Raw genomic sequence first — 27,121 nt, forward strand, 5'->3', positions numbered from 1 at the left:
CAATTTTGACCCATTTCGTTGAGAGTCCACATAATAAAAACTGAGCTTTTAAATAGCAAACTATATGCACCAGACCTTAATACATACTCCAGAAAGAAATGTGCTTATTACCGAAAGGTCCCAAGTGACTCCCTTCCTTTCACTATTGATTAGCAATCAATAACCTATAACAAAAATGAGTGATAACTAACCACTGCATTCCTTATAAGGTCAATGAAATTATATCTATAGTGAAACTTCAACTGACATTCAGATCATTCGATACGTTTCTCAAAAATTCATACGAATTGAGTATAGAATTATACAATTATAGGTATAATAACATTTTTTTTTTAAAAATCTTAAAAGCACTTTCGATGGACAAGACTAGGTCCAAATTCCTCGTATTCATCCTTACTGATACACTTAGTAAGAAAGGTTGGCAATGCCGCCATCATAGAACCTCCTAACCATGCACTGTTTCGTCTGTCCGGTGGGGAAATCACACAACATGTTGTGCCAGCAGGTGCTAAATTATTTAACTCTTTCTTCAAACGGTTCTCTATACCAGGCAGTAGAGAGGAACCTCCAGACAAAACAATATTACCAAACATATCGGCTCTGAGGTCTTTGTTACATCTCATTATAGAGTAATAAAGTGTCTCGTGAATACCAACACGTTCGTTCCCCACCAAAGCCTGATCGAAAAGGCATTCAGGGCACATGAATCTCTCCCTGTCGATTCGGATAACGTCTCCGTTAGGAAGGGTATAACTCTCTTGGGGCGAAGCTACAGATGACATTTCCTGCTCAAAATCTAAAGCAACATAACAAAACGTGTCTTTAATATCTCTGGCTATTTCTCTTTCAGCTGTGGTTGTGAATGAGTAACCACGCTCTGTAAGAAGTTTCATGAGGTAGTCTGTGAGATTACGTCCAGAAAAATCTACTTTTGGAATGGCGTATCGAAGGTAACACTCCTCATAAACGGGTACTATGTTTGTCATACCTTCCCCCAAGTCCAGCACAATACCGGTGGTACGACCAGAAGCGTACAGGGACAATACAGCCTGGACAGCCAAGTGCATGGCTGGAATGTTAAAGGTTTCGAACATGATCTGTGTCATCTTTTCTCTGTTGGCCTTGGGGTTGAGGGGAGCCTCTGTCAGGAGGACGGGGTGCTCCTCTGGAGCCACACGGAGCTCGTTGTAGAAGGTGTGATTCCAGATCTTCTCCATGTCGTCCCAGTTTGTGATGATGCCGCACTCGACAGGATACTTGATAGTGTACTTTCCTCTCATCTTTTCGGCCTCATCACCGACCAAAATATCGCCATCAGGTATGTCTCCTGGGCCCTGTTAAACATATGTACATTGAGTTTCTTTTCAATGATCGGAAATTTAAATAAGAGAAAGAAACACAGAAAGAATCAGTATCTTAAGTAATCTACTATTAAAAAATTTTACGTCGTGTTTGTATTCTTCAAATATCGCATACAATGGGTACAATGAAGGATTTGGATGTATATCTTATTCCATGGTACAATGTGGTGATATTAGTTAGTCTGGGTCCACATCTTCAGTTCGGGGAATTTCTTTACTGCTGATGTGCTGATATATTTCATACTTGCTATGATTTTATTTAATTCTAATTTGTATATTCCATGACTATATCGTACCTTACATCTAGGTCTCCCAACAATAGACGGAAACGTGGCCGGACAAGGACCTCCGGCGAGTCCAGCTCTGACTGTTCCAGAACCATTGTCAATAACAACAGCAGGCCTGTCCATTTTACTTGCTCTAAATAAATGATACGTCCCAACATAAAGCAATTGTTTATACAAAATTATCGTTAATTAGATGTTTATTAGTGCAAAAATAATTAGCCATATATGGCGATATTGGTATTCACACAGCATCACCTTGATATCTGTCAAAAGTCGTCTTGACTATATTTGTCAATAAAATAACTTTGTCGTGCTATAAACATATCTACTCGATGGTATTGACCTTTTATCACATGACTAACGCTATGATGAAAATCTCGCCATCCTCGTTATCCCGGTTGTTACGACCACTTTCGCAGAGAGCGAAAGTAATTGTAACCCCCTGATATCTCTCTAGAGATGGTATGAGGGTCTTTATACATATGTGTACATACAGGTAGTATAATGGTATACAAACAAACCTCCATTTATATACACAACGTTAGTACGCCACACTCTGGATTATCAACACTACTATACACATATGACTCACTAGAGATGTTCATAAAATCAACAAGCATGACTGAGCAAGTATACTAGTTTCAAGGTGTTTACAGTCTTACATGTGAATATACGTGCATTTTAAAAGAAAAAGAAACGAAGAAATAAAGTAGTGATATTTTAAACTGAGACGATTGTTTGGCTGAGGAAATAGTGTCTAAATCATATACAGGTATATATTACTGATACTACACCTGTTCAGATAAACGAGATCAATCACTAAATCTGATATATATCAGATTTTTGGCTATTAGTATAACTTTTAACGTTAGACACCTGTTAGAAATACCTAAATATACATATACATACCTGACAACGGCTACAAAATCCACTTAGAGAAGTCATCGTCTTCAGATGTCAGCAACCGGAAGTAAACATGCGACAATAATGACTAAATAGTGAGGGGGAAAGTCGGGTTTTTTTATCCGCTAAGATATATTGAAATGCAGCTGAATAAAGAAAGCTTTCATTGATATGGAAAGTAATGTAATGTAAAAATATAACAGCATTATGAACAGCATAATATGTAAAGAGACTATCTATAGACAAAACATCAAAAGCATTTAGCTGACATTTAAAAATCATTTGGTCACAAAAAAAGGAATTCGAAGCGTTATACACCACGACAACACCGAGTGGCAAGCACTTAACACATCATATCATAACTGACATTGTTGAAAGGTTATGAGTTATTTCACAAGCATGCAATAACAAATAGCTGCACCAATAGGGTTATACAATATAAAACTCGATTTATGTTCAACATCATACCTAAGCGGCCAAACTGATTCGACACAAAAAGTTTTCTGTTCTGATTCAAATTCATTAAAAGAAATAAAAAGAAATACTGTTAACCACGGTATCAAAACGGATATAACCAACGTATACAATTATCCTACAAAAAACTCCACATCATCTTCCCTATTACTGATATTATCCTACAAACAACCCACCAGTATCACCACAACTGTTTTTTCTATTATCCTACAAACAACCCACCAGTATCACCACAACTGTTTTTTCTATTATCCTACAAACAACCCACCAGTATCACCACAACTGTTTTTTCTATTATCCTACAAACAACCCACCAGTATCACCATCAGTGTTACTGATATTATCCTACAAACAACCCACCAGTATCACCATCAATGTTACTGATATTATCCTACAAACAACCCACCAGTATCATCATCACTGTTACTGACATTATCCTACAAACAACCCACCAGTATCACCATCAATGTTACTGATATTATCCTACAAACATCCCACCAGTATCACCATCATTGTTTTTTCTATTATCCTACAAACAACCCACCAGTATCATCATCAATGTTATTGATATTATCCTACAAACAACCCACCAGTATCATCATCACTGTTACTGACATTATCCTACAAACAACCTACCAGTATCATACTCAATGTTACTGATATTATCCTACAAACAACCCACCAGTATCATACTCAATGTTATTGATATTATCCTACAAACAACCCACCAGTATCATCATCAATGTTACTGATATTATCCTACAAACAACCCACCAGTATCACCATCAATGTTACTGACATTATCCTACAAACAACCCACCAGTATATCATGTTACTGATATTATCCTACAAACAATGTATATCAATGTTACTGATATTATCCTACAAACAACCCACCAGTATCGCCATCAATGTTACTGATATTATCCTACAAACAACCCACCAGTATCACCATCAATGTTACTGATATTATCCTACAAACAACCCACCAGTATCATACTCAATGTTACTGATATTATCTACAAACAACCCACCAGTATCACCATCAATGTTACTGATATTATCCTACAAACAACCCACCAGTATCACCATCAATGTTACTGATATTATCCTTCAAACAACCCTACAGTATCATACTCAATGTTACTGATATTATCCTACAAACAACCCACCAGTATCACCATCAATGTTACTGATATTATCCTACAAACAACCCCCAGTATTACACTCAATGTTATTGACATTATCCTACAAACAACCCACCAGTATCACCATCAATGTTACTGATATTATCCTACAAACAACCCACCAGTATCATCATCAATGTTACTGATATTATCTACAAACAACCCACCAGTAATACCATCAATGTTACTGATATTATCCTACAAACAACCCACCAGTATCACACTCATTGTTACTGATATTATCCTACAAACAACCCACCAGTATCACACTCAATGTTACTGATATTATCCTACAAACAACCCACCAGTATCACCATCAATGTTACTGATATTATCCTACAAACAACCCACCAGTATCACACTCAATGTTACTGATATTATCCTACAAACAACCCACCAGTACCATACTCAATGTTACTGGTATTATCCTACAAACAACCGCCAGCATCACCATCACTGTGAGTACTTTTATCTACAAACAACCACCAGCATCACCATCACTGTTAGTACTATTATCTACAAACAACCGCCAGCATCACCATCACTGTTAGTACTATTATCTACAAACAACCACCAGTATCACCATCACTATTAGTATTATTGTCCTATTAACAAACAGTCGCAACGTTATCCATAATAATTTTCTAAATGAATATTTCTATGTGTTTGTGGTCGAGAATAGAAATATTACCCGTGTTGTTGTAATTTTGTTATTTAACATGAAAAGTATAAAACCAAATGCTTAATATGAAGTTTTGAATCACTAAAAATTCTATATAGAACAATACTTGTTTATTTTACTACCCGTATTCTCACAAACAATATTCTGTTTCATTAAGTGCGCTTTTTCTTATCAAGATAAAAGGAATAAATACATGTTTGATGATAAATTCGCCTTTTACACCATTAGATGTTTTATATACATACAATAGAGAGTTGACAGTGATGACATACGTGTATATAACATAGTTTTCACGATTTAAAACAACCTCTTGTTCACATTTGACATCATACCTTCTGCTAAACACCTTCACCAAATCAGAAATAGAAGCCAAGATGGAGACACAAAACTAGTAAGAGCTTTTCTTATCACGATATCGTCTTTGTCCGACGGAATTCTTTCTGTATACGGTCAGTGGTGCCGGAATATATAGATGCACATATCACACATATATCTACAGTATAAAAGTTTGAGAATGATACAATCACACACTACATGGCAATAAAGAACTGAGCCGGAAGGCTATCTTTCCTTCATCATGATAAACACATTGAATGGTATGAAAAGATGTATTAGGCTACCTTGGGGGTGATTGGTAGGATAATGATACAATAATTCCTGTTTACTAGCAACAGGTAAATATGACTAAAGGCAGGTAAAACTTAAAGACAATTCACAGACAAAATGTTAAATTATGGAAATATCCTGAAAACGAGACAGGTAAAATAAGAGCGCCATTGAAACCAAAACAGGTTGAAGAGGAGGAAGGGTGAATGAATCTCCCAAAAGGCATAGAGGATATTTAATAGTGTCTTCAGTAATAACAAGTGTTTCTGATATCTTAGTATATTTCACGAGTACGCAGCAGATGATTTGTGTTCTCTCTATGCATTGTTGTAAGTCTGCAAAAGTGTTATTAAATGAAAATTAACAATATGATATTCTCTATATTTCACTGTGATCAAGGGATATGTTTAGTACTAAAGACGTGTTCAAACAAATATTAAAGTTTAATCTAGTTTTATGGGCAAAAATATTAAAAGACGATTAGCAAGTTATATATAGATATTTATGTATAGATATATATATATAAACTGTTCTGTAGTTCATATGTGGAAATCAAAACGAGTGTGGGTTAAATTAGAGGCTTCATTTTAGCGGTTACATTGTCAAACAATAAAAAAACAAGTTCAATGTTAAGATAAGACTGCTGATGCAATATTCTAAATTTACACAGAATCAAGACCAATCGATCATGGAAAACGATTGCTCTGTCTGGTAATGTCCGGCAATGCGCCGCCCATCTCTATTATCTTATTACATTTTGTCTAAATTCCAAACTGTGCACCAGAGTCGTACATAAATAGTCTGTCTAAAACGTGTATATAGCAGCTAATCATGCTTTTCTGTTAAGTACAATATATTTGTTATATCAAGCCACTGATTCTAGCTAGCCATGCCGTATAACCCCTCTCCACATTTGTATGTAAAGGGTGCTTACGACGACGAAGATTTTACTCCATCTTTTAAAATTGTGGTTTAGAAAGTATTGACATTGCATTTCAAACGAAATGAAAAAAGCAGCTTAGAGTATCTTGTAATTGATTTGAATCAAATCGCTTAAATGAATAACAAATCACATTGTCTACCATTTTAATAATAGATAACTTGACACACATTTTTTTTCATACCAACATCTCGCGTGAAATAGTGTTAGATTCTTACTCAGGAAGTCAGATATTCTAGAAAATAATTTAACTCTAGGCATTTTAACTGTTTGTAAATACTGAGGAGAGAGCGCCGTTTTTGACGTGCCACAACACCGTCTTCTATTGCATTATACACGACTTGTAGATGTACTCTATATTTTAACTTTCTAACTGCATATCAATCTTTGGTAATTACTATGTAATCAATCAAAGAAGTTTAGAAAAAAAACCTGAAAAGTACATTACGTAACCGTCAACTTTGATTAGGGATAAGTAGCACGAGTTAGGTAAAAGCTCTAATCTGTTCTAGAGGTGTAAATGGTGCAACACTAGCGATCATTCTTGCTAGCAATTGACAGTTTTACATTGTCAAACATTATCTATCTGTCAACTTGTCTGATCCAAAATGCTTGACCGGACAGTCGATTGTCACCTAAAGGTCATTTTGTCTGGTCATCATTGTAATGGCTGTAAACGACGACAGCACGATATGGTGATGATCTCGTTAGTTTATTCCAGTCGTTCTCGTCTGTACAGGTCAAACGTTTTGATGACTTCTAGATCGACGTCTTTTACAACCTTGACTCATCCCAGTGTTATTCATAAGTTTCGATCGATGTCCTAGAGCACGCGCATATTTGAAGAAAAAAACTACCTGCCAACCGACTTCCCTCCAATGCTGTTCTCCATATCTAGCAAAATCTGCATACTCGACACCAAATCTTCGTACAACTTTATCAGATAGAGACAATGCGGGATTTAAAACCAAAACTAGCGATTTTTAGATCAATATCTACTCCATTGTGACAATATTGCATCCGACCTTTAGTCCATAGTGTACAAGTACTCCATCAAAAAATCAGAGATTTTATCGCCTTTTTTTCAATTCTGAACAAGACATCAACCAGATTTCAGGACAAAGCGAGATAAGGTATATAATAGTCAGTAGCGTTACACCTGTGAACGTGATCAAGCACTGTAACTAACACACTGAACACCAACATATCCTATAAACTATTAAAGGGGCGAACTAGGGGACAGGCTCGATCAATCCATAAATCGAGATCTCGGTGCCGTTGTTAGCTTTTATAAACATTGTAATTAACATATTTTTGTATATCGGACAAACAAAGTGTCCGTTAAGCATTTTGAATATTCACGAATACCCATTCGGATTGGAAGCTGTAGGTTTTTTTTTTATAACATACGATACCGAGATGCGACGTGGATATTTTCAAATATAAAAAAACATAAGTAATAAAATATTTCTTAAATATTTTAATTGATCAACATTCAGTAAAAACACGAACAAGAAGATGAATATAAATGATCGATGATTGCAGTCACACAGCTTTCACACAATTGTCTTTCCACATATGTCATGGTGAAATGAGCAAATATAAATACGGCATGCATTGTTTGTTTAGTTTAGAAACATTTCCTATGTACGATAGAGGGACCAGACTCGTCGTATTCCTGTTTGCTGATCCACATCTGTTGGAAGGTGGACAGAGAAGCCAAGATGGAACCACCGATCCAGACGGAGTATTTCCTCTCTGGTGGGGCAATTATCTTGATCTTCATGGTGCTTGGAGCCAAGGCGGTAATTTCCTTCTGCATACGATCAGCGATACCTGGGTACATGGTGGTACCACCAGACAGAACTGTGTTTGCGTACAAGTCTTTACGAATGTCAACATCACATTTCATGATACTGTTGTAGGTCGTCTCGTGAACACCAGCTGATTCCATTCCCAAGAATGAAGGCTGGAAAAGAGATTCGGGACAACGGAACCTCTCGTTTCCAATGGTGATGACCTGACCGTCAGGAAGTTCGTAGCTCTTTTCCAGAGTTGAAGAAGAAGCTGCTGTGGTCATTTCCTGTTCAAAGTCCAAAGCCACATAGCACAATTTCTCCTTAATGTCTCTGACGATCTCCCTCTCAGCTGTGGTTGTGAATGAATAACCACGTTCTGTGAGGATTTTCATGAGGTAGTCTGTGAGATCACGTCCTGCGAGATCTAACCTAAGAATGGCGTGGGGCAAGGCATAACCCTCATAGATGGGTACACAGTGGGTCACACCATCTCCAGAGTCCAACACAATACCGGTAGTACGACCAGAAGCGTACAGGGACAACACAGCCTGGATGGCCACGTACATGGCGGGGGAGTTGAAGGTCTCGAACATGATCTGTGTCATCTTTTCCCTGTTGGCCTTGGGGTTGAGGGGAGCCTCTGTCAGGAGGACGGGGTGCTCCTCTGGAGCCACACGGAGCTCGTTGTAGAAGGTGTGATGCCAGATTTTCTCCATATCGTCCCAGTTGGTGACGATGCCGTGTTCGATGGGGTACTTGAGGGTGAGGATTCCTCTCTTGCTCTGGGCCTCATCACCGACATAGCTGTCCTTCTGTCCCATACCAACCATCACTCCCTGAAAGGATAACAAAACACTTCATGATATACATGTTTGATTGTTGTGTTTCCAAGTACCCGAGTACTTTAAGTAAGTTTTATTAAATAGAAAAGTCGAGTATATCTGTGTTTCGAACTTGTCAGGTGTAGATAAAATTGAATCGAAACTGAAAAATCATTACAGAATTTACAGAAAACGTAAATCTACGAAATGTATAATTGCTTCGTGTGGAAAGGAATGGAATGTATGTAATCCGGGACTTCAGAAGATGTAACACAAGAACGGACCACAGGGGTCTAGTGTAAGCACACATACTGATTCCGTACTGATGGTATATATACATAGGTCAAAGGTCATATTGACTAATCACAATGGTAGCCTGACGGGTCATGGTAGGTATATACTATACGGTTCAGTGATATATCCGACCTCGAATAGAGGTTACAGAAACAAAACTACAAACTAAATTTTATTAATCCAGTAAATAACAAAATAAAAATGTAAATATTTACTCATAAACGTAGAAAAGTATGTATTTATGATTTTGCCATCTAATTAATAATAAGGATGTTTCACATGTCAAGGAAGGATAATTGTCTGAACCCCATTGTATCATTCACAGAATAAAGATATAAAGACGGATTGGATTTTTATTTTTTTCTTATTTTTTTTTCAAAACGCAAACGACAAATAAGTATCTATGTCATTACAATACATGACGAGAGAAATTTACTGACAATCTACACAGATACGAGTTTCGGAGAGATAAGAAGTGCCTGTGTTCTCTATAATTCTACAGATTAAACTCCTTACCTGATGCCTTGGTCTTCCGACTATAGAGGGGAAAACAGCACGTGGAGCATCATCACCGGCAAATCCGGCCTTACACATTCCGGACCCATTGTCCACAACCAAAGCAGCAACATCGTCGTCACACATTTTGTCTGTAAGTTGGTTTTCTTCGCTCGGTGTTCGATGTTAAGCTATCGCTGGTTAGAACCGTACTGAAGACTACGGACCATGCCCGTGCTTATATATCGTACGGTGTCACGTCATAGAGCTGTTCTGGGAAGTGCGTCTCGTTAAGCCGAAGCATGCCCTTATATGGATGTATCCGCCAGGTAAAATACTGTACAGTTAGTCATATAAGGTGTTGTCTACGTTGAGTCGTTGATCGCACTACTACACACACACTACAAAACGTTTACTAGACCGATGTAAAACAGGTTTCTGTATACTGTGTATAATCATAGAACTATCATCTTACGAACTTTATTTAATCAATAACTGTTTTTTAAACCCCGTGCGGGAGAAAATTAATTGGTACGATTTTAGGATTCCGCGCCGCGGTATTCAACACTTAAGTTTAAACATTTTATTTAATTATTCAAATATGATGAATGCCCAGGTCAGTCTAAGGTTTTGATGTAAGGTTTAAAAGTAGGTAAAATTTTCAGAATTTTAGATTTCTGAAGGTGGTTTATAGTTATTATTCAAATGTGATGAATGCTCAGATCAGTCTTGGGTGGTGATATGATATAAGCTTTAAAAGTAGGTCAATGATCAGAATTTTAGATTTCTGAAGGTGATTTATCAGTACTCAGGTCTAGCCTTAAGGTACCCGATTACATAAAGAATTGGTAAACATCTTGTAAGTAGGTGTGTATGTTGACTGGACGCCAGCAGATTGTCACCGGGAAAAGTCACCACTGTAGGCAGATAAGGCGTGTAATGGCGGAACTAAGGTGGGGAAATGTTTGTGGGAGTACCAACTCCTGTAATCAAACCAGAATCGCTCTTATATAAGAATCTTCTAATATCTTTTATTTAAAATATTGAAATATCACAAAATTAATTCAGTAAAAAAGATAAAACTGGTTGAATACATTGTTTGTAGTCAATTCTAATATTATATGCGTGTATTTGGACGGGAGAGTTTTAGATTTCTTCACCCTGGCGTCTCCGTCACCCCAATGTCACGTGAATTAACCCTGACGGTCATGTCCGAAACAAGGACTACTTGTTCAAGTTCGCGCTGAATACAGGGAAATATTTAAGACATGACAGCACTAAGACAAAATATACCGCCAGTAAAAAACAATGTCCGCCTCGCATGTGACAAGCCCTTTATACATTATAACTTTAATTTGTGTAATTATTTTTGTCTTTCTTAAAGCTAAATAGTAATCGCGTGAGTGATCAATATGTATGTGTTAGTATACAATTTATTTTAGCAGAATATAAAAAGACAAGCCCGGGAAACGATAATCAAATCGCGGGGGTTATCTCATTCAGGTTTAAAATTATCGAAGTACTTCCTGAACCTTTACCTACAGTTATTATAACTAATTTAAACTTTCAATTATGTTCACCAACAGAATTATCAGGTGATCCTATCTGAAATTCTTCGTTTTAACATAAATAACCAGAAACCATGAAATACGCATAAACATTCAGATGAAATATCATAATATATATTAAATATTCTAAAAGTTTTGTAGTAAATAAAAATATTCCTTCATCAGTTGAATAAATAAATTCAATTATATAATTTTTACTCGTGCTACGTACTTATGAAAAATACTGCAATCTTCATCTCCATAAGAATTATTTATTTACGAAATTGGATGTGTACGATGATGTCACACTAAAGGAAAGTTGAGGCTATCACTGACCATCAAAAATACATCACACCTGAAATCAAAAAGATCTCTCTAACACACCATGGTAAAAAGATTCTCTAAAACAGAATGAATTGCAGTTTCCTTAAATTCGTCCAAAAAAAAAATTTATATCACAGAAATCTTATTCAGAACGTCTTCTGTGTTCTTGTATGAAGCAAATGAAACCAACACACAGTTTTAAGATAATTAAGCAATTCATTTCAATTTGTTAAAAGTAAAACAATTAAATGTGTCTATATGATATGTAATGTATGAAGAATTAGGTATACTGTCTGTTATATCGTGTGTTATAAATAGCTATGATACATGCAGTCTGGTAACTGACTAGCGAGATGTAAACACGGACCACTGTATACTAAAATAACTATGATACTATAGTACACGGCAACAATATGAGTTCCGTGAAATTCAAGCACTGATCATACCATATATGGTAAAATCGTTTGAGAAAAGGCCAGATCAGGCTGATACATGCAGACATCAGTCAGTAACTCATACTATCGTATAGCGGAAGATATTACACAACACAGCACGTGGCTGTAACATTCTCCACGTGCATGTGTTTACAATCAGACAGACCCAGTGTTAATTATCGATTACGCACAGAAGCTTTAGATAACACTGATTTCTGTTAGTGGTATCGAGGCTACTGGCCTGAAATAACGAAGGGAAATCCCCTATCTCGTGTTACTTAAGTAATGATCATACATTGATACTAGACATTCACAACAATGCATTCTACATCCTTGATTAAGACGGGAAGTCATCTTCTAGAGAAAAAAATATGACTCTTGATTGGATCATTTTTTTCTAAAAGCTGATCAAATCAATCAACTTAAAGGACACTTGAGATCGATAATACAAATTATCACTAGATTAATATAAGTAGTGTGTTGCATAAGAACCCGGATGACATGTATCCATTGTAAAATTTCTACAACAAAAGTCACGTGTCGATTGGTGACCTTGGCTCGTGCTGATTTTTCTAAATAAGGAAAATCTGTTTTGTCGATCCTTATATGGAGATTATTGTGTAGGTATAGATCTATTATCATGTGTCCCAGCATGACCCTATATGGAATCGTATTTTCTGATGTCATACCTTAGATAAATTTCGTTAAGGATTATGTAAAAAAAAATCATCGTGGTTATAATTTATGAAATAAACTAAATAAGTCGGGGAATTCAATTTTACGGTTCGGTTGTGTAATCTCTTTCTGATGTGTTATAAAAAGAACGAGTGTTGTGTATAGATGTGTAATTGTATAAAGTGGTGTGTATTTATATAATAAAACATGAAAATATTATTGGAATGTTAAACAAACGACAGTGTCCCTGTGTGACGTTGCCACAGAAGACCCATAGTTCTACATGTCCATTTCATTGGACTGAACATTATGATATCATCCTCTCCCATTACTCCTCCAAATAACAAATATTGATTTGATACATTTGTAAAAATCTGAAAGAATCGTAACTTTGTGAACTTAAAAAGTCATTAAAATTTTACAAGTGCGCACAATGTGTTTGAAATATGAACAGGGGAATACACGAACGTAACAGGTATGGCCGATGGGTGGGTTGTTTAAGTGATACCACTTTCTGTGAATTTACAGCCATCTTGAATATCAGATCAAGCTGAGTGAGTAACAAGGAAAGACAAATACTTGACATGTCTCTTAGTTCCTGCCACGGCCTTTTGTAATTTCTGCATCCACGATACTACAAATGTTACGACCACTTTCGCTCTCTACATCCCTTGAACATATCATAGTAATACTGAAGGCACAAGCGAAGCAACTTTATTGGTTCATGGAGAAAAAAAAACTGACCATTCACAGGCTAATACGCTCCTTTCGAAGATTACCAAGGAGCGATCCCAAACTTCAAAGCCATTACAATATACAGTATGATATATACGTTATGCGACCTCGAGATTCGTTTGCTGTACATTAAAGGATCAAACTAATCTTTTCGTATTTCCACCAGATGGAACCCTCAGTTTTGCCCTGACATGTTCAAAGGATGCAGATAGCGAAAGTTGTTGTAACCCCTGGAGTATCAAGGATGTAATTTTCTGAAGATACTATGGAACCTAACAAATAATATACGGACGGACAAAACCTTTCCTTCTCAACCTGTGTAATCATGGAGTAAATTGTAGGTATATCAGTAATTTAAGTTACTACGTCAGTAATTACTATAAAACAATTACATTCTGAATTAATTGTATATGTGTTTATGTGCACAAATAAGCCTTTAAAAATATGTGTATCAATTCATATCATATTAATGTGACATCTTGTTCCCAGAGTTTCTGAAAAAATCTCAGGAATTTCAAATACATCGTGTATTTGTACCACAAGAAATACATTTGTAAAATATCTGATTTTATTCGTGACTTTCAGATGATTGGAACAGAGACATATAAATATACATGTATTTGGATGGTTACACCGATAAAAAATGTCTTTATCGTGCATCAAGATAATTTTTCTTTAAGAATGATATGGTTGATTTTCATGTGAAATTTTATATACGTTCATCAAAAATAGATGTTGAGGTTCCTTCACATTCACATATTTACTGTTCAAACAATATGTTAAGTTTCAAACAGAAATAGAGGAAACCGATAAGTATGAAAAAATAAACTCTTGATATATTAAAGATTGATAGCAAATCAATCAGTCAATATAGATTGTAAAAACAGACATCGGTGAGAGTTATTTTATAAAACCAAGCTGATAAAATCATTGATATAAATACAGTATTTTCTTTAATAATGTTATAACATTTCATTCGGGAACACTGCATAGAAAAAGTATTTAAACCAAGATCGTTTTTAAATGATACACAGTGTAGTTGAACTTGTAGATCTGCTCTCGAGTCAACAGTCGTTCACGCCGACATCTGTATGGGGTGAAACGTCCTACCAGACATATCTAGACAGATATTGGAATTATTCAGAATTGACAGATCGCTTTTCGTTCTTTTATCTCATGTTTCATTTCAGGTTGAACCAATGGTTTAACTTGATGAAGAACTGAAGTTAACATTTGGAAATATCATTTTTACTGGAAGAAATCTAATAATTGTCCCGTTGTGCAAGGGGTACTTCCAAAATTTATTCATTACCTCCATGTCTTCAAGTTGGTCGGCTCGCAGTTTAACAGTATTGATAAACATGTTCAACAACAAGACATATATTACGTATTTTGCTTTTTTACGCTAATTCCATGTAAAAACAAAAGACTACAGACAAAACCCGGTTTGGAGAGCTTTCCATAATCAGTGTGATATTAATCAGTTCCTGTACTGTAATCACTCACTCACTTGTTCGCTAAATAACAAATTGCGTGTTTGATAATTCTTATCTCACGTTACAATAAGTTGTGTTGAAGGTGACAGAGAACTTTTAAAAAGTTAACATGTATCTATGTAAAAAAAGCGACTGGATATGACACAATTTATTTCCTGTAATAATACATTCTATATCGGCCATTTTCTGGCTACAATATCCGGTCCACATTCCATAAACTCATCTTTACTAATAAACATCGAACACCTATCAAAAACCGGAAGTGCTGAAACAAGCGCGCCACCTATCCAAGAGGACACATGTCTGTTTTTAGGGGCAATAACTCTAATGTGAGATGCAACCGTCTGTTGAACAATAGGCGTCAATTCCATTCGCAGACGTTCCACAAAACCCGGAAATAGTGTGTTACCTCCAGAAAGCGTCATACATGATACCAACTGCTTCAAAATGTCATCGTTACACTTTTGAAGCGTTTTATGTACCAAGAAATGAACGCCCTCATCTGAACCTGACCCGGCACAAAGTTTAGGTTGGAACATTAACTCTGGACACTCATATCTCTCGTCTTTTATCGTGATCATCGAACCATCAGGTAATGAATAATCGTCCACTTTCGGAGCTGGCGCCGAACTCCGTGAATCTACCTGCGGTGCAAAGTACGTGACATCCTCCTTTATCTTATCCAACGACGCTCGTTCCGGGGATGAACGGGTTGTTGTAAGTATTGGGTAGCCTCGTTCTGAAAGAAGTTTAATGAGGTAATCAGTGATATTTTCACCCCCTATCTTAGCGTCCAAAAATAAATCTTGCAAAGCATAGCCTTCGTAAATTGGTAGAGCATAAGTACGGGAAAATCCTGAATGCAACACGAGACCCGTGGTGGAACCGGAAGCACACAGGGACAAAGAAGCTTCGTTAGCTACGTACATAGACGGAGTTCTGAATGTTTCAAACATCACTTCCGCCATCCTACCCCTAGCGGTTGCGCATGTCAATGGGGCATCAGTCATCAGAATCCTGTGTTCCTTTGAATCCAAGTGCAGCTCTTTGTCGAAAACATGACGCCATATCTCCTCCATATCGTCCCAGTTGGTGACGATGCCGTGTTCAATTGGGTACTTTAGGGTGAGGATTCCTCTCTTGCTTTGGGCCTCATCACCGACATAACTGTCCGTTTGTGTTAAGGCACACACCAAAGTCTAGAAAAAATAATAAAATGACTTTGATTTGTTGTTATAGTTTTTGGTATTTATACGTCATTTTGATTTTTTTAAGTATAAATTTATGTATAATATACTGTCTGTCCGATTGGCGTATGTAAGTCACCCATTGCCGTCTGTCTTGAAATGAAACAATACTTTTATATACCTTGTATCCTATGTATATTTGTACGTTCGTACTACTCGTGTCATGTCTTCAATCACAAAAGGAACGTGTACGTAGATCTATTATGTCATGGCAACCCTTATTTCATCGTCACGTGTGAAGTATTTTCTGTTGATACTTATGGTTCGCTTTGCCTGTTTTTTTTTCAGTGCGCGTAAAACCAGAATGCAGCACGCATTGTTGTTGATGCACATCAGGTTCGATCGAATCATTATTTAACGTTATTTGTCGTAGTTTTGTTGCTATAAAAAATTAGTCAGTTTCTGTGTTCGCTGACGCAAAAGGGACATCTTACATCACCGGAAGTGATATCAGATGCATTTGCTGAACGGCAAAACACTCCCTTGGGGAGCATATTTGCTCAAAACCTTTCTCATCGAATGCCGTGAATGTTGGAGTGCGTCAAAGACAATGTAATGTTAGACAATGAATTACAATTTTATGGGTCTTCAATGTGTCTGAAATTTCACCGGTACAGACGTTGGTCATATTGTACACGGAGGAACTGTACCGCTGGGACACTCGTCTTACTCATATGTGGAAGATATTGAAATAACTCGGTAAATCAGCCATTGAGAATCTAATGGTGATATACTTCACACAATATCTTATCCGATAACATCGAGAATAACTATCACACTTTATGGTCAACCAATGTATGTGGAAGTGATGCACATGTTGAACCAATGTAATTGTTGAAGTGATGTAAATGTTCAAGTGAGGTAATGTTTAAACCGATGTAAATGTTCAAGTGAGGTAATGTTTAAACCGATGTAAATGTTCAAGTGAGGTAATGTTTAAATCGATGTAAATGTTGAAGTGAGGTAATGTTAAAACCAATGTAAATGTTGAAGTGATGTAAATGTTCAAGTGAGGTAATGTTTAAACCGATGTAAATGTTCAAGTGAGGTAATGTTAAAACCAATGTAAATGTTGAAGTGATGTAAATGTTAAAACCGATGTAAATGTTGAAGTGAGGTAATAAATCCGATGTAAATGTTGAAGTGAGGTAATGTTAAAACCAATGTAAATGTTGATGTGATGTAAATGTTAAAACCGATGTAAATGTTGAAGTGAGGTAATAAATCCGATGTAAATGTTGAAGTGATGTATATGTTCAACAGAAGCATATTTCTACGTTATTGTCAGTATGAAATTCCGTGACCTTCTTTGACACAAAATACCCTACAGATATAACAGTTCACCTCTAACAAAGTATTCTGTGACCGATATCAAATTTAGTCAGCACAATGAAATACTACTGATGCTATCTCTTTAACTGGTAAATTAATTTAGTAGTGGCTGCAGAAGGATAGTACACATGATAAAACTGTAACAAATATCATACTAAAAAGTACTTAAGACTTTTACAACACACTATCTGTGACATACAGCAGTTTTTACATAGCAGATGTCTTGAGAACACGGATTTGAACAAAGACAAGTGTATTGCCGCCACAACAATGTGTATCACTTCCGGTGACGTAGAACTCTGACACACATTCCTACCGGAGGTGTCCGTCCTATGGTCCCGTCGTAACTTACTTGTTTGGATTTACCGACAACACTAGGAATGGAAATGCTAGGAAGGCTGTCCTTTGCCAGTCCAGCTTTAACTGAGCCAGTACCATTATCGATAACAATAGTATTATCAAACCAGGACTCGTCCATTCATAGGAAGTGTCGTTATGTCAACACGAATATCTTTCATCTGAACCGGTCGCTCTTTGGCAAGGGAGACAACTCTCACTGAAATGAGTTTCTTTATCTTAAAGAAGCCCATGGGTTACATCCCCACCATTTTACTTGTAAACATCAGGGTAACTATTGTGTGTTATCATTATATCATAGGTACTGTAAAGCATTACTTACAGGCGAGCGGTGGTGGTCATATTATACAGATAGGCATGTGTTCAATCTCCCTATAAACCTAACTAATTGCATTTTTTCGACTGTCGACTTCCTTCAACAGACAAAATTGTATTCGAAAATCAAATATATCGTTACTATCAGAATGTGCATTTACCGATAAAATGTTTTGATGGCATACAATTGATAAGAGAGCATTAGGAGAGAAATTCTGTAGAATATAGTCGAAAGTGGTTGTAAAGGATGTCTCAAGATTTATGCGATATCGGACGACATGGCGAGCAGTCAACAATGTTTGCAAATTTGAAATGACAATTTCTCATTACAGGGCAGATAACAAGTCACAGCGTCAGACCCAGATATAAAACTATACCGTCCCGAATAAATAAAACTACGGTCTCCTTACCTATTCTTTAAAGAAGCAATTTAATGTCTCTGCCTAGTGGCGAGTTCTGAACCTTTCTGTATATTAACTTTTCTCTTACACAACTCATATATCATTACGCATTACATATGCGATAAACGTAAAACTTATCTAAAAAGTATATCAGTGTAATATTTAAACGCAATCGTCAATTTAACATACAAAATAACTAATAACGCGATTAGTTTTAAAAGTTATGCAGAATCCATATAATTTTAAATACCTATTTTAGCACATTATCATTTCGTAACAGGTGCTGTTCGGTCACTGTCCGCTGATCACAATGATTTTGTAAGGTACATGTAATGTGAACAAGTGGCATGCCCGGTTTTAACATCGTTTGATGTCATCATGACATGATCAGCGAAATATTTCATCTCGATTTAAAAATTTAGATTTTCCTCATCGGAGTCTAAATATGTTTTTGTGATGCAATCCAGCGTCAAGAAATGAGGTCTGACAAATACAAATATAAACGTGTTGGTTAAAAACAATTCAGACTAAATACCATGTAAAGATGTTTGACTAATCTATCTACATATAACATTTAACAGCGAGTATTGCTTCATCCTTAACAAGGCCAACGCCTAACTCAACACTTTTTTGGATCAAACTCATGCCATATCTGTTGTACCATAAACTGATCATATGTACTATTTGTGTTCACTAAGTTTATAGATATTTAGTATAAGTATCACACCTCAGTGAAACTCGTGTAATGTGTCGTTGTATCTGAATTGTATTACGAGTGCGCTCTTCAATTTGGAGGAAAAAAGATGGTGATACATTGTAACAGCCAGTTTACATCCAAAGGCAATGATATATTAAAAAAAACACGACCATTTTATAATGTTTGTGTAGTTATAATGAGTTACATGTGGTTGAGTCACAGAATATGTACTTAGGACTTAAAGCAAAGAATAGTCTTTTCATCGGACCATTGCCTTTGAATCTTTTGTTACAAAGAACGCAAGCATTAGCACCCAATGAGTTGAAGATATTTTGTTTTGATTGTTTCTAACATCTTAAGCAGATTCATTGGTTTGTCTGCATTCATCAGGTCCGTGTTGTGTTTAGTGTATACAATGTAAGTCTTTTATCTTTATCTGCACAGATTATCATATTCCCCGCGTGCAAACAGAAGAAATAGATACTCATGCTTCAATATTTCAATCATTTGAATGACTTGCCAATGATAAGAAGGACTTCCTTCGTTTGCACTGGATTACTGAACTTAACGAGAACCCGCATAAACAATCCCTTCATTACTGACTAAAGTTTCAACCAAACTTTCATTTTGAAAGCTTCCTACTAACATTCTTTCAACTATCAATTCAGGGTTACAATCTTATGGTGATACTGTTTACTCAAGAAATGGAATTAATAGTGTGTGGATTTTTAAGAAACCCCGAAGAAATTTTGACCAATATTCAACACATCTTCTAAAAAACATTTCTTTTATAAAATTTGATTTTGTCCACTCTGTACAACATGATACCCTATTCTAACGCAATCCCTTCGTTCTCTTCTTTTTGAGAATTTTCTTTTCCAATGAAAGTGAAATATACTGAAAATGTTATGTTTTTCGTAAAAAAAAACGTCAAAATAACAAAACAAAACAAACAAGAAATAAAAACAACATCTTCTTTGAGTTTGGTTTTAATATCTTTCGTACATATTTTTTACCATTTTGGGTAACCTGTTTTTGTTTTCATTGAATGCACAATTTATCAAAGGGTTTATTAAAACAGGTCTCAAAGGCATTTGTAAGTCCTTCAATTCCTCTCTTAGATACAAAAGCTATTTATTAATGACGTCTTGTTTTTAAATGACAAGAACTTTATTGACTATGTTCACCGATCATTTCCAACAACGAAACAGGCTGTGCAGCTTTCTACAACTCTGTACAATTTCCTTACTGTGAAGTTTTCCAGTTCCGGACAGCAGTTTAAATGTGGATTCGATATTCTAGGGCCTGTGCTTTTGGTGGCTAATTTCAGCCAACTCACTTTGTAACGTTGTCGGGCGCCAAAGTGGCAATGCGGCAACTCGAAAGTGCGGCCGTCTATGCGGGAATATTACAAATCCCGCCAACGCGATACATGTACCCCGCCATTCATCGCGGCGACAGCAAAAAGATATGTGGCGTTGGCGGCTATTAATGTCGCGTTGGTGTGGGGACGGGGGTGGGATGTGGGGAAGGGGATATATCGGTGTAACGCATCGTAGTTGAGAAAAATTTTAAATCATATGCAAGTTACCTCCCCTCCATCATGCCTACCTGATCAGGTACATTAAAATACCATATCATTAAATTTATACATTTTTTGTGATAAATTCATCACAACAGTTCATGTGTCATAATCATACGCGCCGTTAAGTAACTCTTTATAACACCTTTCGAATAAAACTAACAATATTTTCACATTTTTTTCGTGACTTTGTGATCATTTATGATGAAATGATCATAACGTTTCGTGAGTAAGGATATTTAGCTTAACACGAGTTATTTCCCTTGTGCTATTCAATCACGGCCATTTGTATCAGGCCGATAAAAAAGACACATACACAACATGACAATTGTGTGTTCATCTCTGCTATGGCCGATTTAAAATGTTTTTAATTGATACCGATTTACTACATATATTATTAAATGTTCTTAAGTATTAGTCTAGATAAAATGGAAATACTAGCAAATGTATTATTTCCAAACCATATCGCATTTGTAATATCGAATCATTCATTATTTCAAGCAATTCTTGTTTTTTACTGTCATTTTTTCCTTACATCAGAGTGCATGTGCTACACTTTCCATTTATAAATTAGCACATTTTTGTGACTCACAACCAGTGTCTCCTCGTCACGTGACCATGATATATGGGTTACTCCCCTTGAAATACACTAATACACTCAGCGTCAGAATCTAGTAAATTCCAGTCAATGCCCATATTTGGAGATACAGAACATGTTGGCGTGTTTTGGCATCGTCTGCTCGTAAACACCGTCGCCTATCAGTATTTCATATTATATGAGAGATAAAATTGACAAATTCGCATATCAATGACGAAAATTACGTTGGACAACTGACCAAGGTGTGTTTTGATCTATTATCTATACGCGGCCAGCATGTTTTAATATATATCTTTATGGCCCCAGGGACACCATGGTGGTGGATGCGAGACAGGGTAAGGAGGTGTGGCGTGGGCGATTTCTGTCAGCAATAATTAACTTAACCTGATTATTGGATGATATTGTATCAGATTGTGGAAGCCATTATCTATCGGTAATATATCACGGAGATTTGTACTAGCCAACGGAAGTGACCATTAAGGTTTTCGTGTTTCATAATGATACATAGGTTTATCGAATACATGTAATTTCAAAATCAGCAGATCATTGACAATATAACATTTCAAAAATATTATAGTGTGTACATACTAATACCTATCTAATGGTATACTAGCTTTAGTCAACTTGTTTTTTTCAAAAGCGAAATTCCATATCGATTTGTATATCTGCATTCCAGCGCGTGAAATATGCCTAAATGATGCAGTTTCTTATACATGGAATGGAATTTAGTGATGACGTCAGTTTTTAAAAACATGAAAAAAGGGACTGGTAGTCTCATATAGTATGAATCATTGGTGTTATTTCTTAATATTAGATGTGACATTACGGAAATACGGGGAGACAGAGACTATACAGGTGACAAAACAATAAAAAAAAAATTCTTTCGTAATTGACGTGTGAATATGCAATGATATCGGTGGATTAATAGTTTTAAAGTTCCGATACTCATATCAAATCACAACAAACGTGACCGGAGAATCGGGAATTTCCGGAAATGCTTCTCGGCTACATCCGTCTAGCCAATCAAAGCGCCGTCAGGTGTTCATTCATAATGGTGGCGTGTGTTTTGTAGATAGTGAAGAGTGATACACAAATAGATCGGTATATAAGCAAGAAGTACCTGGGCGTCCCCTTACACAATCACGTCTGATGGGCAGAAGGCGCAGTCTGGAGACGCGAGTTACTAGCAATAGCGTGACAAAGCTATTTGATATATCACTCACGGTGGAACATAATAAAATTGTGTCATACATTTCCTCTGTTTTCTAAGATAGATAGTTTGTCGTCTTAACTATTGACAAGCCATCACAATGCAATATAAATGAACACATCCTATTAGTCTTGAGTCCTGGACATGTGTCTGCCAAGTGGGAGTAAAGACAGGAAGTCATGACAGACAAGTCAGAAAACCAACATCTATTGTCCATGGTACCGGAAATTGCTTGTTAGTGACGATAATAAAATTCGGACAAAACAAACATACATAGTAAAAGGTGTGAGAAGTTTGGTTAGCTAGAGAAAACAACCAAAAGCTGAAGTGTTGGATATGGGCGTGAACAACTCACGCCTCTTACTTTCGCAATCACATATGGCTACATTGAAATATTGCCAAATATGATATTTATTAATATGGAAATTTTAAATATTGCGATTTCAACTTTCTTTACGATTTGGTTATAAAACTTTATTGTTTACATCAAAGCATCCTTTATAGTCTTAATTATTACACCGATTTCTTAATGAAGAGTTAAATTCTAAAACATTTCATCCCCGCTTGCAGCTGTCTTGCCCGGACAAGCTGTGAGCTGTCAGTTCTCCGGTCCAGTTCCCATGGCTCGATGAATGAATGTTCCAGGCAGACACAAACCCGGTAAAATGAAAAATTTAACCTTTTGTTGCAGGTTCCAAGAAATTTGCCCAGACATAGAGGTGTAAGGAAGTTTTCTCTGACCCATTAAAAAACAAGGTCTAGAACATCGGGAAATACACATGATTAGGGTTTCTGCAGGTTTCTATTTCCTCGTGCCCTTCATATTTATCATCTGGTACAAGTAAATTCTCTTTATAAAAGATAAATGAATTTCAAACGTCCACTGTATCGAATACTCGCCAGACTGGCTATTAACAATGGCACTAACTCAACCTCTCCACTACCAAACCTGGTGTAGCATATAAATTTTTCTCCGTCATATTTCACGGAGAATTAACGAGTTGTCAAGTTACCAGCTGTTGTCAATACGAACGTGTTGTTCCTAACGTCCTATCTTCCAGGTCCTACAGTGTGTGTACGGCTTCATCAGGTAACACCCGCCCCGGTAACACATGTTCTGCTATTATCAGCCATTCATCACTTACTCGTGAAGTGTGGGTGGTCACCACATATCTTATACTAACTGACCAACGTGTGCAACTGTAATTTTTAAAACATTACTGTACACACTGACCACCGGTTACCAAGACAAATTTGCCGACAAACAGACAAATTTTTCCAAACAATGGTATTCTCTCTTTAAACATTTATTTCCCATGTCAACCCAACAACCATTGAGAAAGATATAAATCAACAAAAAATGTTCACATAACATCACGTACTGACGAGAAATTATAGTGTGAACAGACGGTATTATTGCAGCGGCAGCATGCAAGCGACGTTCACCGTCCGTAACAGACTCCTCTTCGTCACCGACTCCCGGGAATGTTTTTGTATGGTTATATAGTCCTTTGTTACGGCACAAGTACCGGTGTGCGAACGTAACGTTGACCTTGCATCCGAAGGTTACCACAAGGTGGCTCGTCGTCGCCTTGAGAACAAAGACTCCGAAACACTAGTGTGTTTCGCCACGCGACAGGCCCGAGCTGGCACGGTGATTATGTGAACGCTCCAATGTATCTTTACATCTTCAGTGAGAAATTTAATAGCCGGTAAATAGATAGATTTCCCGGGATGGATATACTCGCCCTGACATGACTTGCGATTTTCTTTACGTTTAGATGGGAAGCCGGTGCTGTTGTGGTTATGTTCGCTGGCGGCTCTTTGATATCCCCCCGACAGCCAGTCTCCAGAAGTCCTTAGACTGAGGAAAGACAAGACGCGTAGGTGTCCAGTTTGGAGATATTTACATCTGTCCCTGAAAATATTTTTATCAACACAGCGTACAACCTCAGTCTATGTTGAAAAGAAATTACTAAAATACGTCTGTTTTAACAGTCTTTAAAACGGAACTGAAAGGCATAGAGAAACAAATCCTCATAATTTGGGACATTGTCCTTTCTGTAAAACTGATGATGTAGGAGACAAATTCCGCTACATTCTAAAATCTCTTTCTTTCAATGAACTAATAAGTAAACGCATCAAGTCATATCATGTTAATCTGTCTGTCTACAAACTAATCAAATTATCAACTGTTAATATCAAAGAATTAATTAACCTGTGTAAGATCACATACCATGTTTACTACGATCTAATTTGTAAACTTCTAACTATAATATGATTTGCAAGCTGTTAGTGTATGTAAATTGTAAATGTCCTTGAATGATTGTATCTTGCAGCCTGTGCTGATTTTACTGTACATTAATATGAGATTGTCCTTTCTATCGATGAGATGGTTTTGCTCAAGACGAAGTAAATGAATATGGATCAGACCTGGGTTTATAATTTATTTTCTGTTATAATGTGTAAATCTATCGTGAATTTGAAATAAACGAAATATTTTCTGTTAATGACGATCGTAATTAGACGTTTGTTGAAGAACATGATAACGCTTGCTCGTGTATGCATGCACAATATTTGCGAAATTGTAACTACATGTATGAAATTTAACCCATGGAATCAGTTGTAAAATAACTTGAGCACGCAAAGAAACAAATTAGATACACTGGGTATTCTCAGCAAATATCTTGGACAAAACAAAACGAGACAAAAAAAAAGAAAATCAGGTGTATTTCATAACGTTTCCTATCAGGTTTATCACAGTTTTGGAAACGGGTGGTAATAGATAATCACCGGATCCATACAGGAAACATAACCACATCAACCATTGCCGTGTATTGTCATCTTCTCATACAGTACTGAAACAAGTAGAGCACAACCCGCTTCGACCTGAAGAACGGAGCGCTATATCCGAACCTTACGATACTTATTTAACAGTAGCTGAAGTTGGAAGGCCAACACGCTAACCATTCGGCCCATCTGCGGCACTTACAACACGTTAGATGAGAGGTACATATTGGAATGCAAAATAAAGATGACACAATACCGCTAGGTGGAAACTCTTGAATACTTGCCAACTTTCGAGCTTAATACTCTGCATGCGACAAACAACCTTTTGACGTCTCGAAGCATTGAAAAACTGTGATGTTCTATTTTAATCTACAGTCGTCAATATGGTATGCCATCTTTAAAATTCATTTCGAATATACACGTGTACTTTTAGTTGTTCTAAAATTATCAGATATACGAGCATTATAAAATCGATTGCATTATGGGGCTAGTAAACCTCCTTGACTAGATTTTGAATTTTCATTTGATTACTTCGCATTTACCTCAGTCGCCTCCAAGGCTTCAAAATTCAGGTTCTTAGCATCACTGACGAATCCTACAAGTAAGACGAAGCAGTTGCATTGCAGTGTGATTCATTCTTTGGCCTTCATTTTTTAATCGGTTGTCATGGAAAGTAAATGCCTAAATGCCGCCATCTGATTGGTCAAAAAAAGTAAGAGTAATTTCTATAAGCATCTCTTACGACTGCGGGGATAGTTTTTGGATATAATTCGTGTGACGTGACCCGTATCAATAATCATTCTCCCCTCTTTTTTCAGAATTCAGAATTCCTCAAACTGTAACATTCTTAATTCTTTAGTTGTTCATTGTTCGACTGGTATATAACTGGTATGCCGAAGAGTAGCATACAGGTTTATCGAAGAGCTTGTCAAAACAGGTCATAAAGACCTTGTAAATTCCTTTAATGTTACTTTTAGAGAAAAAGAGATTTATTGACCACGTTCGTATATACCCACCAGAATTGAAAATAAAGGACACAACAGACTCTCCTACATCAGTCGCTTTTCTCGATCTTTCCCTACAATGAAACCAACATAGACAGCTTTCCACCAAGCTGTATGATAAGCGTGATAACTTCCAATTTCCCTTTTGTGACATTTCTGGATAGCAACACTCCTGCATCCCAAACTTATGGCGTTGGCATGTTGCGGCTTTTTCATTATTATCGTGCAAGAAATTGTCAACGTATTGACGAGTGTCGTCGATCAAACAGAAGATCTGGAACATCTGGGTCTTACTCTCCTTGAACGTTTTTGTGTGTCTCCGTCTAAATCTTTCTATTGCTCATATGTTTGTCTTTGATTGAATTTGAGTTTGGATTATGATTATGTCTACATGTTTGTGTTTTCTTACTGCGTTTTTTTCTGGAAATGATTTACCTCATTAAAATTTTTAATGGAAGTTCGATTTTTTAAATTCAATGTAACCGTTTTACATTTGAGTATGTAATGGTAACGCCAATATCGATCAGT

At 36.5% G+C, this 27,121-nt stretch overlaps 2 protein-coding genes across 2 annotated transcripts; both read right to left on the minus strand.

The window, feature by feature from the left end:
* Positions 1-330: 330 nt before the first annotated feature.
* LOC132545625 (actin-2-like) lies at positions 331-10,034 on the minus strand. The gene is made up of 3 exons (XM_060209323.1): positions 9,871-10,034; positions 8,331-9,075; positions 331-1,069 (listed from the first exon to the last, which is right to left on the minus strand). The coding sequence occupies exons 1-3, from the start codon at positions 9,994-9,996 to the stop codon at positions 342-344; spliced, it is 1,599 nt and encodes a 532-aa protein (XP_060065306.1). The 5' UTR covers positions 9,997-10,034; the 3' UTR covers positions 331-341.
* A 5,196-nt stretch (positions 10,035-15,230) lies between these two features.
* LOC132545531 (actin, clone 302-like) lies at positions 15,231-18,117 on the minus strand. Its single transcript, XM_060209215.1, has 2 exons — positions 17,992-18,117; positions 15,231-16,259 (listed from the first exon to the last, which is right to left on the minus strand). Exons 1-2 carry the CDS (start codon positions 18,115-18,117, stop codon positions 15,231-15,233), a joined length of 1,155 nt encoding a protein of 384 aa, XP_060065198.1.
* Positions 18,118-27,121: the final 9,004 nt, after the last annotated feature.

Source organism: Ylistrum balloti, unplaced genomic scaffold (genome assembly GCF_031769215.1).
Source record: "Ylistrum balloti isolate Yb309-2 unplaced genomic scaffold, AGI_CSIRO_Ybal_v1 Utg369850, whole genome shotgun sequence".
Classification (NCBI taxonomy): Eukaryota; Metazoa; Mollusca; class Bivalvia; order Pectinida; family Pectinidae; genus Ylistrum; species Ylistrum balloti.

Coding starts and splice junctions, on each gene's coding strand:
- LOC132545625 (XM_060209323.1), bottom strand. CDS start 9,996: ATGTGTGACGACGATGTTGCTGCTTTGGTTGTGGACAATGGGTCCGGA. Junction 9,076..9,870: donor TCGGAAGACCAAGGCATCAG/GTAAGGAGTTTA, acceptor TTATCCTTTCAG/GGAGTGATGGTTGGTATGGG. Junction 1,070..8,330: donor GAAATGTGATGTTGACATTC/GTAAAGACTTGT, acceptor TTAACATTCCAG/CCATGCACTTGGCTGTCCAG.
- LOC132545531 (XM_060209215.1), bottom strand. CDS start 18,117: ATGGACGAGTCCTGGTTTGATAATACTATTGTTATCGATAATGGTACT. Junction 16,260..17,991: donor TTGTCGGTAAATCCAAACAA/GTAAGTTACGAC, acceptor TATTTTTTCTAG/ACTTTGGTGTGTGCCTTAAC.